Genomic DNA, 13172 nt, shown 5'->3' with positions numbered 1-13172 from the left:
GAGGGAGGAGGACCCTTATCCCGAGGGGGGGGGTGGGGGGGGGCGGGGGGGGGAGGCCGGGGGGTGGGGGGCGGGGTGGGGGTGTGGGGGGGTGTGAGACCTTGGGGGCCAGGGCAGACTTTGCTGACCTCCTTCCCTCCACCCCAAACCCAGATTTCTCTGCAAAAGGACATCTGTGCAGACAGACAGAGGCCTCAGGTTCCAGTATTACCTGAATGAGTAGTTTGGGATAAGGGTCTTCCTTCCTCACTCTGGGCCTCAGTTTCCCGGCTGCGGCCAGTTATTAGTCATCCATGTGCTGGGGGATGGCCCAGGAAGGGAAGGTCCCCGCACCTAAGACCAGGCGGCCCTTGGCCTTACGTCAGCGCTTCTTGGTACTGAGCGCAGCACCCATTTTCTCCTTCACTTTTCTCATTAGAGGCCCAAGGAGATGTGATCATCCCATTGTCTAGAGAAGCAAACTGAGGCCTAGGGGTGGGGAGCCGCCCAGAGTGTCAGCGATTTCCAAAGAGTGTTGGGGCATCCCTTCCGGGGGCCTCCCGGTCCCGAGCCCACTCCGCGGCGCTTCGCGGATGTGGTCGGAGCTGGGGGCTTAAAGGGGCCTGTGACCGCCAGTAACCCCGGCGGGTGTCGTCGCCGAACGGGTTAAGGGCCCGCGCCCGCGAGTAACCCCGGCCCCATTCAGTGCCGCGGGGTGAAACCCGAGCCCTAGCCGCCGTCGGGGGTGGGGCGGGGGCAGGGGCGGGGCCCTAGTGAGGCAGTGGCGCGGTCGCTGATTGGCCGCGCGCGCTCACCCCATGCCCGGCCCGCGGCCCCGGGGGGGGGGCGGAGCCGGCGGGGGCGGGGCGAGGCGGGGGGGCGGGGCGCTCGGCGGGCTTTAAAGCGCGGCGGAGCCCTGACAGGTGGTCTGCGGTGCGCGGAGACCGGCAGGCCAGCCGCCGGGGCGCCCCGAAGGGGCGGCGGGCGCGGGCCGCGGAGCCATGGATTGCACGTTCGAAGGTATTTTTTGGAGGACCCCCCCACCCCTTTATCACAGAGCCTCCACCTCCGCTGCGGGGTCACCACCCCCGGTTCCCTCAGAGGGGGGCGTGTGTATGCAGTGGCTGTGGAGCTCCCAATAGGAAGAGCCAGTTCCTGAGGGGGCGGAGTGCCAGTTCCCGGCTCTCACTGGCGTTGGTGGGCCACCCCCACCCCCACCTGTTACTTACCCCCACCCAGGCGTTTGGAGTGAGAGGGTGGCTTTCCCAAGTCCTCCAGGGAGGAGTCCTGTTGTCCCATCTCCCAGCGCCCCCCCCCCACCTCGCTCCCGTGAGTCGAATCTGGGATCCCAGACCTGGATTCAGTTTTTCTTCAGGGCCTCGGTTTCACCATCTGTCAGAGGGGCTCATGAGGGCTGGGGTGAGGGATGGAGAGCCCCGCAAGTGAAAGTGCTGTATGCGTTTCCCACCTGCATCAACACCCCTCCCCCCCGCCCCCCGCGGACCCATGGGGTGTTTCCATTGGAGGACCCAGGGAGACTGAGCCCGGCACCCCTGTCTCATGCTGCTGCAGCCCATGAGGAGGTCCCCTCCCTGCCTGGGCACCTGTCAGTAGGAAGGAGGCAGGCAACAGTGCGTCCCACGGGGGGGCCAGCTTCCTGTCCCCCAAAACCTTGCGGCAGCCCTGCCGTGAAGGCCTTCATCTTTTCTTGTACAGACGAGGAAACTGAGGCCCGGTGAGAGGAGGCTGTTGGCCCAGGCCAACAGTGGCCAGCAGGGCCGGGAGCTCAGGCTGGGGACCTCGGGGGCCCGCGGGGCTCCCAGGGCTGTGCTCGCGGGTCCTGCGGAGCACTTTAACCCAGTGGGTGGCTGCCCCTGCTGGGTTAGAGGGCCCGGGGCCAGCACAGCCAGGCAGCTAGTCTCCCGCCAGCTGGGGGAGAGGCTGGGGCGAGTGGCGGGGAGTGTGTCCCAGTCTGGACGAGGAGGAAGGAGCCAGGACAGACAGCACTCGCTTTTATAGAGGGGAGACTGAATGGCCTGGTCTCGAGGCTGCCTGGCTGCAGGGTCGGTCTGGGCTTGCGCCCAGAACACGCAGGGACACGCTGGTTGGCACACACGTGGCCAGCGGCTGGCTCAGCCCCAAGCCTCGGTCTGTTCCACAGAGGAATGGGTTGGTGATGGCAGCCCTGACGTCCGCAGTGCTGGGCCTAAACCCCAATTCTGCCTCAGCGTAGGTGTGGGGCGAGTGAATGGGCCTCGTGGGACCGGGTCCCTGCAGGGCTCTGACCTTGTCCGGTTGTGGCAAGGACTGTTGGATACATACGAAGCACCAGGCATTGCTTCAGGTGTCACAGGTGCCCAAGCAATGGCTGTGTGTCTGGGGGCACGGGCTTATGTGGGTGGCTTTCTATTTCTGCATCATTGCTCCACACGTACAGCTGTGTGGACAAGAGGCAGGGAATGTATGACGCCCTATACAGGGGCCAGCCCCTGCCCTGCTGTCACTCACACAGCCTCTTCTCCTTTCTCCAGACATGCTTCAGCTCATCAACAACCAAGACAGCGACTTCCCGGGCCTGTTCGACCCACCCTATGCTGGGGGTGGGGCAGGGGGCACAGACCCTGCCAGTCCTGATGCCAGCTCCCCGGGCAGCTTGTCTCCATCTCCTGCCACCATGAGCTCCCCACTCGAAGGCTTCCTGGGGGGACCCAAGGCGACACCTCCACCCTTGTCCCCTCCCCAGCCTGCACCCACCTCATTGAAGATGTACCCGTCTGTGCCTGCCTTCTCCCCTGGGCCTGGTATCAAGGAGGAGCCATTGCCGCTGACTATCCTGCAGCCCCCAACCCCGCAGCCCCTGCCGGGGTCCCTCTTGCCCCAGAGCTTTCCGGCCCCAGCCCCACCGCAGTTCAGCTCTGCCCCTGTGTTGGGCTATCCCAGCCCCACTGGAGGCTTCTCCACAGGTAAGGGGAGGGGGGGGGGGCATGGGGGGCGGGGACGGCAGGAGCACAGAGAGGAAGGTCTGCCGCGGTCTCGGGAGAGGAATTGGCAGACTTTAGACATTGGGCCTCTGCTCTAGTGCCTCAGACACCCCGGTACTAGCAGTCCTTGTGTTCTTGTTATTGTGGGGTGAAGCATTGCCTCCCACTCTGCCGGGGTGTCCACATCCACGCTGTCCTTCCAAAGACAAATGCCTTCCAGGAAAGCCTGTGCATCTGCATTCGAGCTCTAGGCATGGGTTGTCCCCATAGGAAATAGGCCCCGGGGAGTCATGACTCATCCAAGGCCATAGGGTGATAGGGCCCTGAAAGGTAGGTTGAAAGTGGGTTAGGGCAGCCTGTGCCCGCAGCCCCAGCCTTTATCTCTGCAGGGACCCCTCCAGGGAACACCCCGCAGCCGCTGCCTGGCCTGCCACTGGCTTCCCTGCCAGGGGTCCCGCCCGTCTCCTTGTACACCCAGGTTCAGAATGCGGCCCCCCAGCAGCTGTTGACAGCCACGGCCACCCCCATAGCAACCCCAGGAACAACCACCGTGACCTCGCAGATCCAGCAGGTCCCGGTGAGGAGGGCTGGCCGGGTGTCAGGGAGGTGGCAGCCCCTGGTTCAGACTCCCAGCTCTTGGCTGAGGCGTCCCCCTCTCCCAGGTCCTGCTGCAGCCCCACTTCATCAAGGCGGACTCTCTGCTTCTGACGACCATGAAAACAGACGTGGCGGCCACCGTGAAGACGGCGGGTATCAGCTCCCTGGCCCCTGGCACGGCTGTACAGACAGGGCCCTTGCAGGTCGGTGGCATGGGTGGGGCGGGAGGTCAAGGGGTCTGCGCATGTGCATGCCCGGCTGGTAACCCGTACCGGCCCTTTAGACCCTGGTGAGCGGAGGAACCATCCTGGCCACAGTGCCGCTGGTAGTGGACGCCGAGAAGCTGCCCATCAACCGGCTGGCAGCCGGCGGCAAGGCCCCGGGCTCGGCCCAGAGCCGTGGCGAGAAGCGCACAGCCCACAACGCGATTGAGAAACGCTACCGCTCCTCCATCAACGACAAAATCGTCGAGCTCAAGGACCTGGTGGTGGGCACTGAGGCGAAGGTACGGGCAGCAGTTTTCAGAGGCGCTCTCTGGGGTGACCCTGGGGAAGGAGGTGACCGGAAGAAAAAAGGAGGATTGAGACTGAGCCTGGGCCGTGGGCTTTAGCCTCCCTGGACCTGGCCAGGACCAGTGATTCAGCTGCACTTCATGGAGGGAGGCTCCCCTGTGTGCCGGGGGCTAATTTAGGTACTGGGGATGCAGCAGCGAACAGACAGACAAAAAACCCTGCTCTCTAGGAACAGACGTTCTAGGGGGGACGGGGGGTGACACGAAACAGGATAAATAAGTAAGCGTTAGAGCACGCCATATGGGGGTAGGTGCTGTGGAGGAAAATAAGGCAGGAAGAGGGATGGTGAGAGTTGCACATCTAAACCACCTCACAAAGGTGACATTACATAAGCAAAGACCTGAAAGAAGTGAGGGAGCGAGGCACGAAAACGGTAATAATAATAGCAGTTAGCCAGACACTGTTGTATGCATTTTACGTATTAATCTTGACGCCCATCCGGGGAGTTAGGTTCTCCTGGGGGAAGAGCATTCCGTGCAGAAGACATAGCAAATGCAAAGGGCCTGAGGCAGCGGTGTTGTAAAGCAGCGTCACCCACCTCGCTTAGGTGCCTACTTGCCAGGCCTGACCGGCTCCCTGTGCTGTCTCTCTCCTACCACCTGCAGCTGAATAAGTCTGCTGTCTTGCGCAAGGCCATCGATTATATCCGCTTCCTGCAACAGAGCAACCAGAAGCTCAAGCAGGAGAACCTGAGTCTCCGCACGGCTGCCCACAAAAGCAGTGAGTCCTGGCCTCACCCTTCCCTTGGCTCTGCCCACCTCCCCCGCCCCTGCCTGCCCCTTAAGCTCTAACCCTATAAGGGCCCTCAGCCCCTCCTTTGGCCCCAACTTGACCTTCAAGAGCTGGGCAACCTCCTAGTTGCCCTCTCCACAGGGCCCTAAGCTGACTTGGAGTGGGTATCCTAGCCTTCACCCCCAGCCCTGCTCCTTTCTGGCCCACAGAACCTCTGAAGGACCTGGTATCAGCCTGTGGCAGTGGAGGAAACACAGACGTGCCCATGGAGGGCATGAAGCCCGAGGTGGTGGACACGCTGAGCCCGCCACCCTCCGACGCCGGCTCGCCCTCTCAGAGCAGCCCCTTGTCCCTTGGCGGCAGGAGTAGTGGCAGTGGTGGCAGTGGCAGTGACTCAGAGCCCGACAGCCCAGTCTTTGAGGACAGCCAGGTAGGGTCCTGCCGTTCCCTCCCCCCCCCCCCCCCCCCGCCTGTCTCCCCGTGATAACATCTGAGCCCTAAGACTAGGTCAGGAAGAGGCCCCTAACATATCCCACCTCCCATTTTATAGACAGGAAAACCGAGGCCTGTAGTCATGTGAGGTCCCACAGTGAGTGTGGGTGGAGTGCTGAGCCCTTCTTCCTTGTTCCGTCCTCTCTGGGCCACTCCCGCTCTGCCCTCCCTGACCTGCCCACCACCCCCCAGGTGAAGCCGGGGCAGCTGCTGTCCCCTCACGGCCGGGGCATGCTGGACCGTTCCCGCCTGGCCTTGTGCACACTCGTCTTCCTCTGTCTCTCCTGTAACCCCTTGGCCTCCCTGCTGGCCAGCCGGGGTCTCCCCACCCCCTCGGATGCCAGCAGCACCTACTACCGTCCCGGGCGCAGCGTGCTGGGCACTGAGGGCAGAGGTAGGACAGGCCAGCGTGGGTATCTTTGGGTGAGAGGTGGGAAGGGATCCTCGGGGGGACCCGAGGCCCGTGGAGCTGGGGCTCTGGATTTCCGGGGAGCTGTGTCCCCCATCCTTCTGTCTGCCCCCAGATGGCCCTGGCTGGGCCCCCTGGCTGCTGCCCCCACTGGTCTGGCTGACCAATGGGTTGCTGGTGCTGGTCTTCTTGGCGCTCCTCTTTGTCTACGGCGAGCCGGTCACACGGCCCCACTCAGGCCCCGCCGTGCACTTCTGGAGGCATCGCAAGCAGGCTGACCTGGATCTGGCCCGGGTAAGGGGTCAGATCCTGGAGGTGGGGTTGGGGGGACTGGCCGGGGCCGGGACTTGGGCAGCCCCCGGGAAAGTGCTGGGTGCCACTCCCCGTCCCTTCCCTGTCATGGTGAATCGGGCCCTGTCTTCCCCACTCCTGTCTAGCCTTCAGACTCCCATTGAGTGGGGGACACTAGGGTCATGGTGCACAGCCCAAGGTGGAAGGATCTTCAGAGCAGGAGGGGTATCGCGTGCTCAGATTCCCTGACACCCCTTTCCTTACCTGGCAAACCCTCATCCCCAGGGGGACTTTGCCCAGGCCGCCCAGCAGCTGTGGCTGGCCCTGCGGGCGCTGGGCCGGCCACTGCCCACCTCCCACCTGGACCTGGCCTGTAGCCTGCTCTGGAACCTCATCCGCCACCTGCTGCAACGGCTGTGGGTGGGCCGTTGGCTGGCAGGCCGGGCAGGGGGCCTGCAGAGGGACTGCGCCCTGCAGGCGGATGCCCGCACCAGCGCCCGAGACGCAGCGCTCGCCTACCACAAGCTGCACCAGCTGCACACCGTGGGTATGAAGGGTGGGGAGCCGGGCCTGAGGGGCTCCTGCCGCCCCTGCCCCACACCCCTGCCTCACGTCCTGCCCATTTTTCAGGGAAGTACACGGGCGGGCACCTGGCTGCCATCAACCTGGCACTGAGTGCCCTGAACCTGGCGGAATGCGCGGGGGATGCCGTATCCCTGGCCACACTGGCTGAGATCTATGTGGCCGTCGCGCTGAGGGTCAAGACCAGTCTCCCGAGGGCCTTGCATTTTCTGACAGTGAGTGGGTGGCAGGCTGGTGGGGACAGGGCTGGGGGCGTGTCCCTGCAGCTCTGACCAGGGGCTGCACTGGAGGAGGCAGCTGGTCGCGGGTGGGCTCCCGGGCCTAGCTCGGGTCTCGGGCCAAGGTCTGGTTTTGAGTCCCTGTCTGGGTCCAGTGTGACAGCCCAGCTCCCCTCCCCTACAGCGCTTCTTCCTGAGTAGTGCCCGCCAGGCCTGCCTGGCCCAGAGTGGCTCGGTGCCTCTTGCCATGCAGTGGCTGTGCCACCCTGTGGGCCACCGTTTCTTCGTGGATGGGGACTGGGCCGTGTGCAGTGCCCCGAGGGAGAGTCTGTACAGCTTGGCCGGCAACCCAGGTGCTCTCTCACTCCTGTGCCCATCCCCTGTCCTCCCACCTCTTCCTTTGTCCCCCATGCCCATGACGCCCCCCGTCTGTCATTGCTGTGGAGGCTGCAGGAACGGGAAGACTGGCTCTGTCTCAGTGGGGGCTCCTCAGAAGCAAAAAGGGAGACAGAGATTTGGGGGCAGGTGGTTGATTTGGGAGGTGATCCCAAGCAAGACCATTCATTGTGCAGCAAGGAGATCAGATGGAAGGGGACAGGCTGACAGAGGCACGTTATTAAGTAGACTACACTGGCCAAGGTGGGTCATCCTATCCAGGGACAGGGGTGGGAGCATTTATCTGTCCCACCTGCATGACCAGGAAAGAGCACTTGGTGGGGAGAGGTGGATGTGGGGGCCCTTCCTCCCGCCCCGCTCACCCACTCCTCCCTGCAGTGGACCCCTTGGCCCAGGTGACTCAGCTCTTCCGCGAACACCTCTTGGAGCGAGCACTGAATTGCGTGGCTCAGCCCAGTCCCGGCCCTGGATCAGCTGATGGGGACAGGTGAGGGGCCCTCCACTCCCCTGCAGGCAGGCGCCCTCCACGGTGAAGTCTGGGAGTAGCTACGTCCAGGGCCCTGTGTGGGTGGCCAGAGCCGGGCTGCTGTCCAGCCGCTGGGTGGCCCCAGGCGCATCTCAGTTCCTCCCCGGGTCCGCTTCCGGCCCGGCTTGGCCGGAAGAGATGGCCGCACGGTACAGCTAGCACATCGGGCCGCGCTCTGGTGGGAGGTGAGGAGGGCTGGGGCCTGCCCAGGCCCCCTGCCACCTGCGCTGACTGCCAGTCCTCTCTTCTGATGCAGGGAATTCTCAGACGCCCTTGGGTACCTGCAGCTGCTGAACAGCTGTTCTGATGCCGCCGGGGCCCCAGCCTGCAGCTTCTCCATCAGCTCCAGCATGGCCACCGCCACCGGTGAGCCCCCAGGCCCCTGCCCTGTGACTCCCAGCTCAGCTTCGGGTACAGTGTGGCTGAGTTGCGGGGAGCCTCCCCACCCACACCCCTGCTCCCTACAGGCACAGACCCCGTGGCCAAGTGGTGGGCCTCACTGACGGCCGTGGTGACCCACTGGCTGCGGCGCGACGAGGAGGCGGCCGAGCGGCTGTACCCGCTGGTGGAACACCTGCCCCGCGCCCTGCAGGAGTCCGAGTGAGTCCCGGCCGGAATCTCCCGGCCCCCCCCCAGCACAGCGCTGCTCCCCCCAGCCTCTGTTCCGTGCCGTTGGGGTCACCGCCTTTTCTTCCCCCGTGAAGCCACAACCAGGGCAGTGGGGAGCTTAGTGAGGGCCTGGGCCCGGTCTGACCATCAGTCCTCTGCCCTGGCCCCGACAGGAGACCCCTGCCCAGGGCGGCTCTGCACTCCTTCAAGGCTGCCCGGGCCGTCCTGGGCCGCAGGAAGGCAGAGTCTGGTCCGGCCAGCCTGGCCATCTGTGAGAAGGCCAGCGGGTACCTGCAGGACAGCCTGGCCACCACACCAGCTGGCGGCTCCATTGACAAGGTGAGGGTTGGTGCCGGGGGCCTCGCAGGTCTGGGGGGCGGTCGCCGCCTTTCCACTCCCCGGACGTTCTTCCTTGAGTTGCAGAAGACTGTGGGGTTAGCCTGACAGTACAGGGCTTGAGGCCCGGCTCGCCTTGCTTTTCTGGCTGAGGCTTGGGTCCGGGGGAAAGTGGCCACCCCTCCGCCCCCGCCCTCAGTTTCCCCACCCCCAGGAGGAGGGGTAGGGTGAGTGGTCTGGCAGAGCCCTCTTTGGAGGCTGCCCCTGTGGCAGGCGGCAGGTGTGGGGGCCTGGAGAGGCGGGCGGCCCCGCGGTGCATTGCTGTTGCATTGCACGTGAGTGAGGCGGGTGCAGTGCCTCGGCAGTGCAGCCCGGAGCCGGCCCCTGGCACCGCGGGCCCCCACCCTTCCCCTCCGAGAGCCGGAGCCCCCCCTGACCCCTGCCCTGCCCACCACCCCCAGGCCATGCAGCTGCTCCTGTGTGACTTGCTCCTTGTGGCACGAACTAGCCTGTGGCGGCGGCAGCAGCCGCCCGCGCCCACCCAGGCCTCGCAGGGCCCCGGCCCTGGGGCCCAGGCCTCCGCCCTCGAACTGCGTGGCTTCCAGCGGGACCTGAGCGGCCTGAGGCGCCTGGCGCAGAGCTTCCGGCCTGCCATGCGGAGGGTGAGTGCCCACGGGGCCACGAAGCAGCAGGTGCGGGGAGAGCCGGGGCCTGGCCTGAACCCCGACTCCCCCGGCCTCCTCGTGCCCAGGTGTTCCTGCACGAGGCCACGGCCCGGCTAATGGCAGGGGCCAGCCCCACGCGGACACACCAGCTCCTGGACCGCAGTCTGAGGAGGAGGACAGGCCCCTGCGGCAAAGGTGAGAGGGGCACCGCCCTGGTAGGGGGCGGGTCCTGGCCCCGCCTCCCCTCCCCTCCCCTCCCCGCCCAGGGGTGTGATGGATGCGGAGGGAGACTGGGTAAGAGAGGCAGAGACCAAGGGACTTAGTGGTGCTTGCCTGATGGCGATGTCCTACCTGTCAAATGCACCGGGGGCCACCGTCCTCCGTGGGATGGGCGACTGTGCACGCCTCTCTGAGTCAGTGGCACGGGACAGGCCCTGGGGAGGGGTCTGAGGCTCCACTCGGTGCGCCTCGAGGCGCGCGGGGAGGGCGGCCTGTGGGGCGCGGACAGGCCCCGAGATCCCACCCGGCACCGCCCTGCCCCTGACGCGCGTGCGGTGTGCGCAGGCGCGGCGGCGGAGCTGGAACCGCGGCCCACGTGGAGGGAGCACGCCGAGGCCTTGTTACTGGCCTCCTGCTACCTGCCCCCCGGCTTCCTGTCGGCTCCAGGGCAGCGCGTGGGCATGCTGGCCGAGGCGGCGCGCACGCTCGAGAAGCTCGGCGATCGCCGCCTGCTGCACGACTGCCAGCAAATGCTCATGCGCCTGGGCGGCGGGACCACCGTCACCTCCAGCTAGACCCCTCGCCGGCGGCCCCAGCGCCCCGGTATCCTTCGGCCTGTGTGCCGGGACGGAGCCTCGACGGCCAAAGGCAGCGACAGAGACGGTCCACCCACGGACGGCACTGTCTCCTGGGGGGAGGGGGGGATGGAGATGGGAGGCACTCAGGTGCTTTTGCTGCCCCTTGACCTGGGAGGCCGGAGGGGGCGCGACCCCACCACCCCTACTGCGCCCCAACCGAAGAGGGAAGAGCGGCGGCCAGCATGGTGCTGACCTCTGGTGGCCGATCGGGGGATTGCAGGGGCCTGGCCGGCCGATGTCACCTCCTGGCTCTGTTCGGCACCCGGTGGCTTTTCCCCCTTCTGTCTCAGAGAGGGGTACATTTCACTGAGCTGAGGGGGGCCGACTTGGCTTTCCCAGCCAGCAAGGGGGCCCTACTCCAAGGCGCCTCTCTCCCTTCTGGAGAGACTTGTACATAGTGTAGATCGGGCGCACCAGCCTCCTGGCCTCTGAGGCTCAAGTGTTACTTTGCCTTTTGCAAACTTTATTTTCATAGGTGAGAAGTTTTGTACAGAGAATAAAAAATGAAATTATTTATAACCCGGGTTTTGTTCTTTGGGGGCGGAAGGTGTGCGCTTTTGCTGATAGAAGAGCCAGAGGGGGTCCTTTGGGTCTCCCCTCCCCACCCGCTTCCTGCCCTAGACCCAGGCAAAGGTTTCCCACCCTTATCCGCCATTAGGGACTAAAGTTTCCCCTTCGATGTGGGAGGCCTGTGGGTATGACCTCTAGGCGACCTGGATCCCTCCAATTTGTGAGCCACACGTTTGGACTGTATCAACCCTTAATCCTTAAGAGCTGCTCTGGTTTCAGCTGCCCCTTCCCACCTCCTTACTTCTACCCCTATCAGCTCTCGGGTGACATGAGAGGACGCCATGTCCTTAGGGACCTACTGTGATAGGAACTACAGACTGGTATCCCTGTTTGGGGTGTGCGTCTCCCCTCCCCCACCCGTCCCCATTTCTCTGTCTCTTGCACTTGGGGGAGTTTTGCACCCCTATGGCAACCCAAGAGCCCGAGGCCGCCTGGAGTGTGGGTGCGTGGGCGGGTGCCCTCCCAGCAGAACAGGTCAGATCCTTGACTGTCATCCATTTGTGCCCCACTGAGCCTTCCTCTCCGTCCCCACCCCCCACCTAAAGCCTGGCCCCCTCTCCCAGCGGAATCTGGTTAGAATCCACGGGCTGCAGACTTCCAAAACAATCGTTGTATCTTTATTGACTTTTTTTTTTTTCTGAATGCAATGACTGTTTTTTACTCTTAAGGAAAATAAACATCTTTTAGAAACAGCTCGATACACACAATCTTCAGTGTGAAGCAATATACTAATAAGAACACTAGTCGTCTTAACATTTACAGTCTTCATATATATTATATATATGTATATGTATACATATATATACACTATATAACGAGGCCAGATATAATACACACGTTTACCATTTTACAGTCATATGTACAGGAAGTTGCTAGGGCGGCCCCAGTCTGGGGGCTGCATCAGGCCTATCGAAGCGTGGACAGAGCTGAGGACACGGACGGACAGGCGGACGGACTGGCGGGGACTGGCTTGGGCCGGTGGTGGCTGCGCGGAGAAGGGGGGCGTCGCCGTAGCCCCCTTCCTGGCAAGGGCCCCGTGCTGAGGGACGCACGACGCAGGGCGGCGGCGACACACGGGAGAAGCGAGCATGTTCCCAACATATATACATTCTATGTAACATATATATAGAGGGGTACACAGGTTTGTACACGAATCTAGCGCTGTCTCTGCTCCCGTGCCGAGTGGGCGCTGCTGTCCCTGGAGACGGGTGGTCGTGCAGAGGGACGATCACGCATTCGCCGGAGGTGCGCTCTGGTCACCACTCCTTTCCACTGCGTTCCCAGGTCGCGCTCCAGGGGTGGGGCAGAGGGCTGGAAAGGGGACGAACAGAAGCCAAAGGGGTGCCCCAGTCCCACCCACACCCGGGGAGCCCGCATCCCCTGAGCATGGGTCCCGGACTCCCCTGGCTCTGCCCAAACCGCACGAAAAGTTTTGGCCAAGGCTGGGTGGGTGGGAAGGGCTCTAGGACGCAATTCGAAAGGTTCCTTCCAAAGCCTCCGGCCTCCTCCCCCGCCGGCCTAGTCCTCTCCGGAAAGGTTTCGGCTCCCTCCCCACCCCACCCGGCCTCGGAGCCCGGAGCCGCCCTTGGCCACTTCCTGGGCCCTTTGGACCCCCACTCCCACCCCCAGGGCGCCCAGCTGCAAGCCGCGACCGGCTGCGGTGGCGGCAGCACCCACGTGGAATGTGTGCCACGTCGTCTTGGAACTACCAGGGGAGAAGCGTGTCCCCAGGCTAAAGGGGTCTCCAATCCCCGCCGGAACTTGGGTGCCTCAAGGAGTCTGGCCGCTCCACGGGCTCCCTCTCTCCAAGCCTGGCCCGGGGGAGGGGGGGTGCGGGCGGGAACGCCCAGTGTTGTCTTGTTCCGGAAGCAGGCGGCTCCGGAACGTGTTTTCTTCCCAACCCGGGACCGCAAGTTTCAGCCCTAGGGGCCAGATCCAAGATCCGGAATCCGGATCAAGGATCGGCTCTGGACCCGCGCTGGGAGCAGCTCAAAGGCCCGGGGGCTGCGCAGGCGGCTCCTCTCCTTCGGCGGCGGGCGGGCAGGCGGGCTTCGGCGGCTTCTCCCGCCGTTGGGGTGGATTACAACGGCAGCCTCTGCAGGGGAAGAGACGCCAAAGCCCCCGTTACTGCCGGTGGCGGACCAGCGCCGGGAGCGAATTCCTCCCAGCCCCGCCCCTCCCCACGACCCCGCCCCCGCGTGAGGCTCCGCCCCTGCCCGCGCCGCCAGCGCCGGGCTCGAGTATCGTTGGAGGCAGCGGAGCCTCACCTTAGGCCTGAACTTTTCTCTCCCCGCACCCTGCCACCGTCACCTCCGTGCCCGTCGTCCCGTGCCCCTGTCTGCCCTTACTGGCCCCCACCT

At 64.4% G+C, this 13172-nt stretch overlaps 2 protein-coding genes across 5 annotated transcripts in view; one reads left to right on the top strand and one right to left on the bottom strand.

The window, feature by feature from the left end:
- The window catches only part of SREBF1 (sterol regulatory element binding transcription factor 1), a 22408-nt gene extending 10904 nt beyond the window's left edge, over positions 1 to 11504 (top strand). The window contains exons 1-19 of one of the 4 annotated variants that reach the window (XM_049637995.1): positions 900 to 999; positions 2511 to 2942; positions 3350 to 3537; positions 3623 to 3760; positions 3841 to 4062; positions 4735 to 4849; positions 5071 to 5291; positions 5546 to 5747; positions 5878 to 6056; positions 6339 to 6600; positions 6684 to 6850; positions 7038 to 7206; positions 7628 to 7736; positions 8032 to 8141; positions 8243 to 8375; positions 8558 to 8723; positions 9182 to 9382; positions 9472 to 9580; positions 9950 to 10510. In XM_049637995.1, coding sequence (XP_049493952.1) covers positions 981 to 999; positions 2511 to 2942; positions 3350 to 3537; positions 3623 to 3760; positions 3841 to 4062; positions 4735 to 4849; positions 5071 to 5291; positions 5546 to 5747; positions 5878 to 6056; positions 6339 to 6600; positions 6684 to 6850; positions 7038 to 7206; positions 7628 to 7736; positions 8032 to 8141; positions 8243 to 8375; positions 8558 to 8723; positions 9182 to 9382; positions 9472 to 9580; positions 9950 to 10179 — 3372 coding nt within the window. In that variant the 5' untranslated portion in view covers positions 900 to 980 and the 3' untranslated portion in view covers positions 10180 to 10510. Of the gene's footprint in view, positions 1 to 899; positions 1000 to 2510; positions 2943 to 3349; positions 3538 to 3622; positions 3761 to 3840; positions 4063 to 4734; positions 4850 to 5070; positions 5292 to 5545; positions 5748 to 5877; positions 6057 to 6338; positions 6601 to 6683; positions 6851 to 7037; positions 7207 to 7627; positions 7737 to 8031; positions 8142 to 8242; positions 8376 to 8557; positions 8724 to 9181; positions 9383 to 9471; positions 9581 to 9949 lie in introns of those variants that run through there. The other 3 variants (XM_049637994.1, XM_049637993.1, XM_049637996.1) reach the window with 3 other exon arrangements.
- Positions 11408 to 13172, bottom strand: part of RAI1 (retinoic acid induced 1) — a 120603-nt gene continuing 118838 nt past the window's right edge. Inside the window, exon 6 of the mRNA XM_049637992.1 lies at positions 11408 to 12907. Within this exon, the coding sequence (XP_049493949.1) occupies positions 12893 to 12907 (15 nt within the window). The 3' untranslated portion in view covers positions 11408 to 12892. The remainder of the gene's footprint in view (positions 12908 to 13172) is intronic.

The sequence above is a fragment of the Panthera uncia genome, chromosome E1 (assembly GCF_023721935.1).
Source record: "Panthera uncia isolate 11264 chromosome E1, Puncia_PCG_1.0, whole genome shotgun sequence".
Taxonomy (NCBI): domain Eukaryota; kingdom Metazoa; phylum Chordata; class Mammalia; order Carnivora; family Felidae; genus Panthera; species Panthera uncia.
The sequence above is the reverse complement of the archived record's forward strand: the minus strand, read 5'-3'. Positions and strand labels throughout refer to the sequence as shown.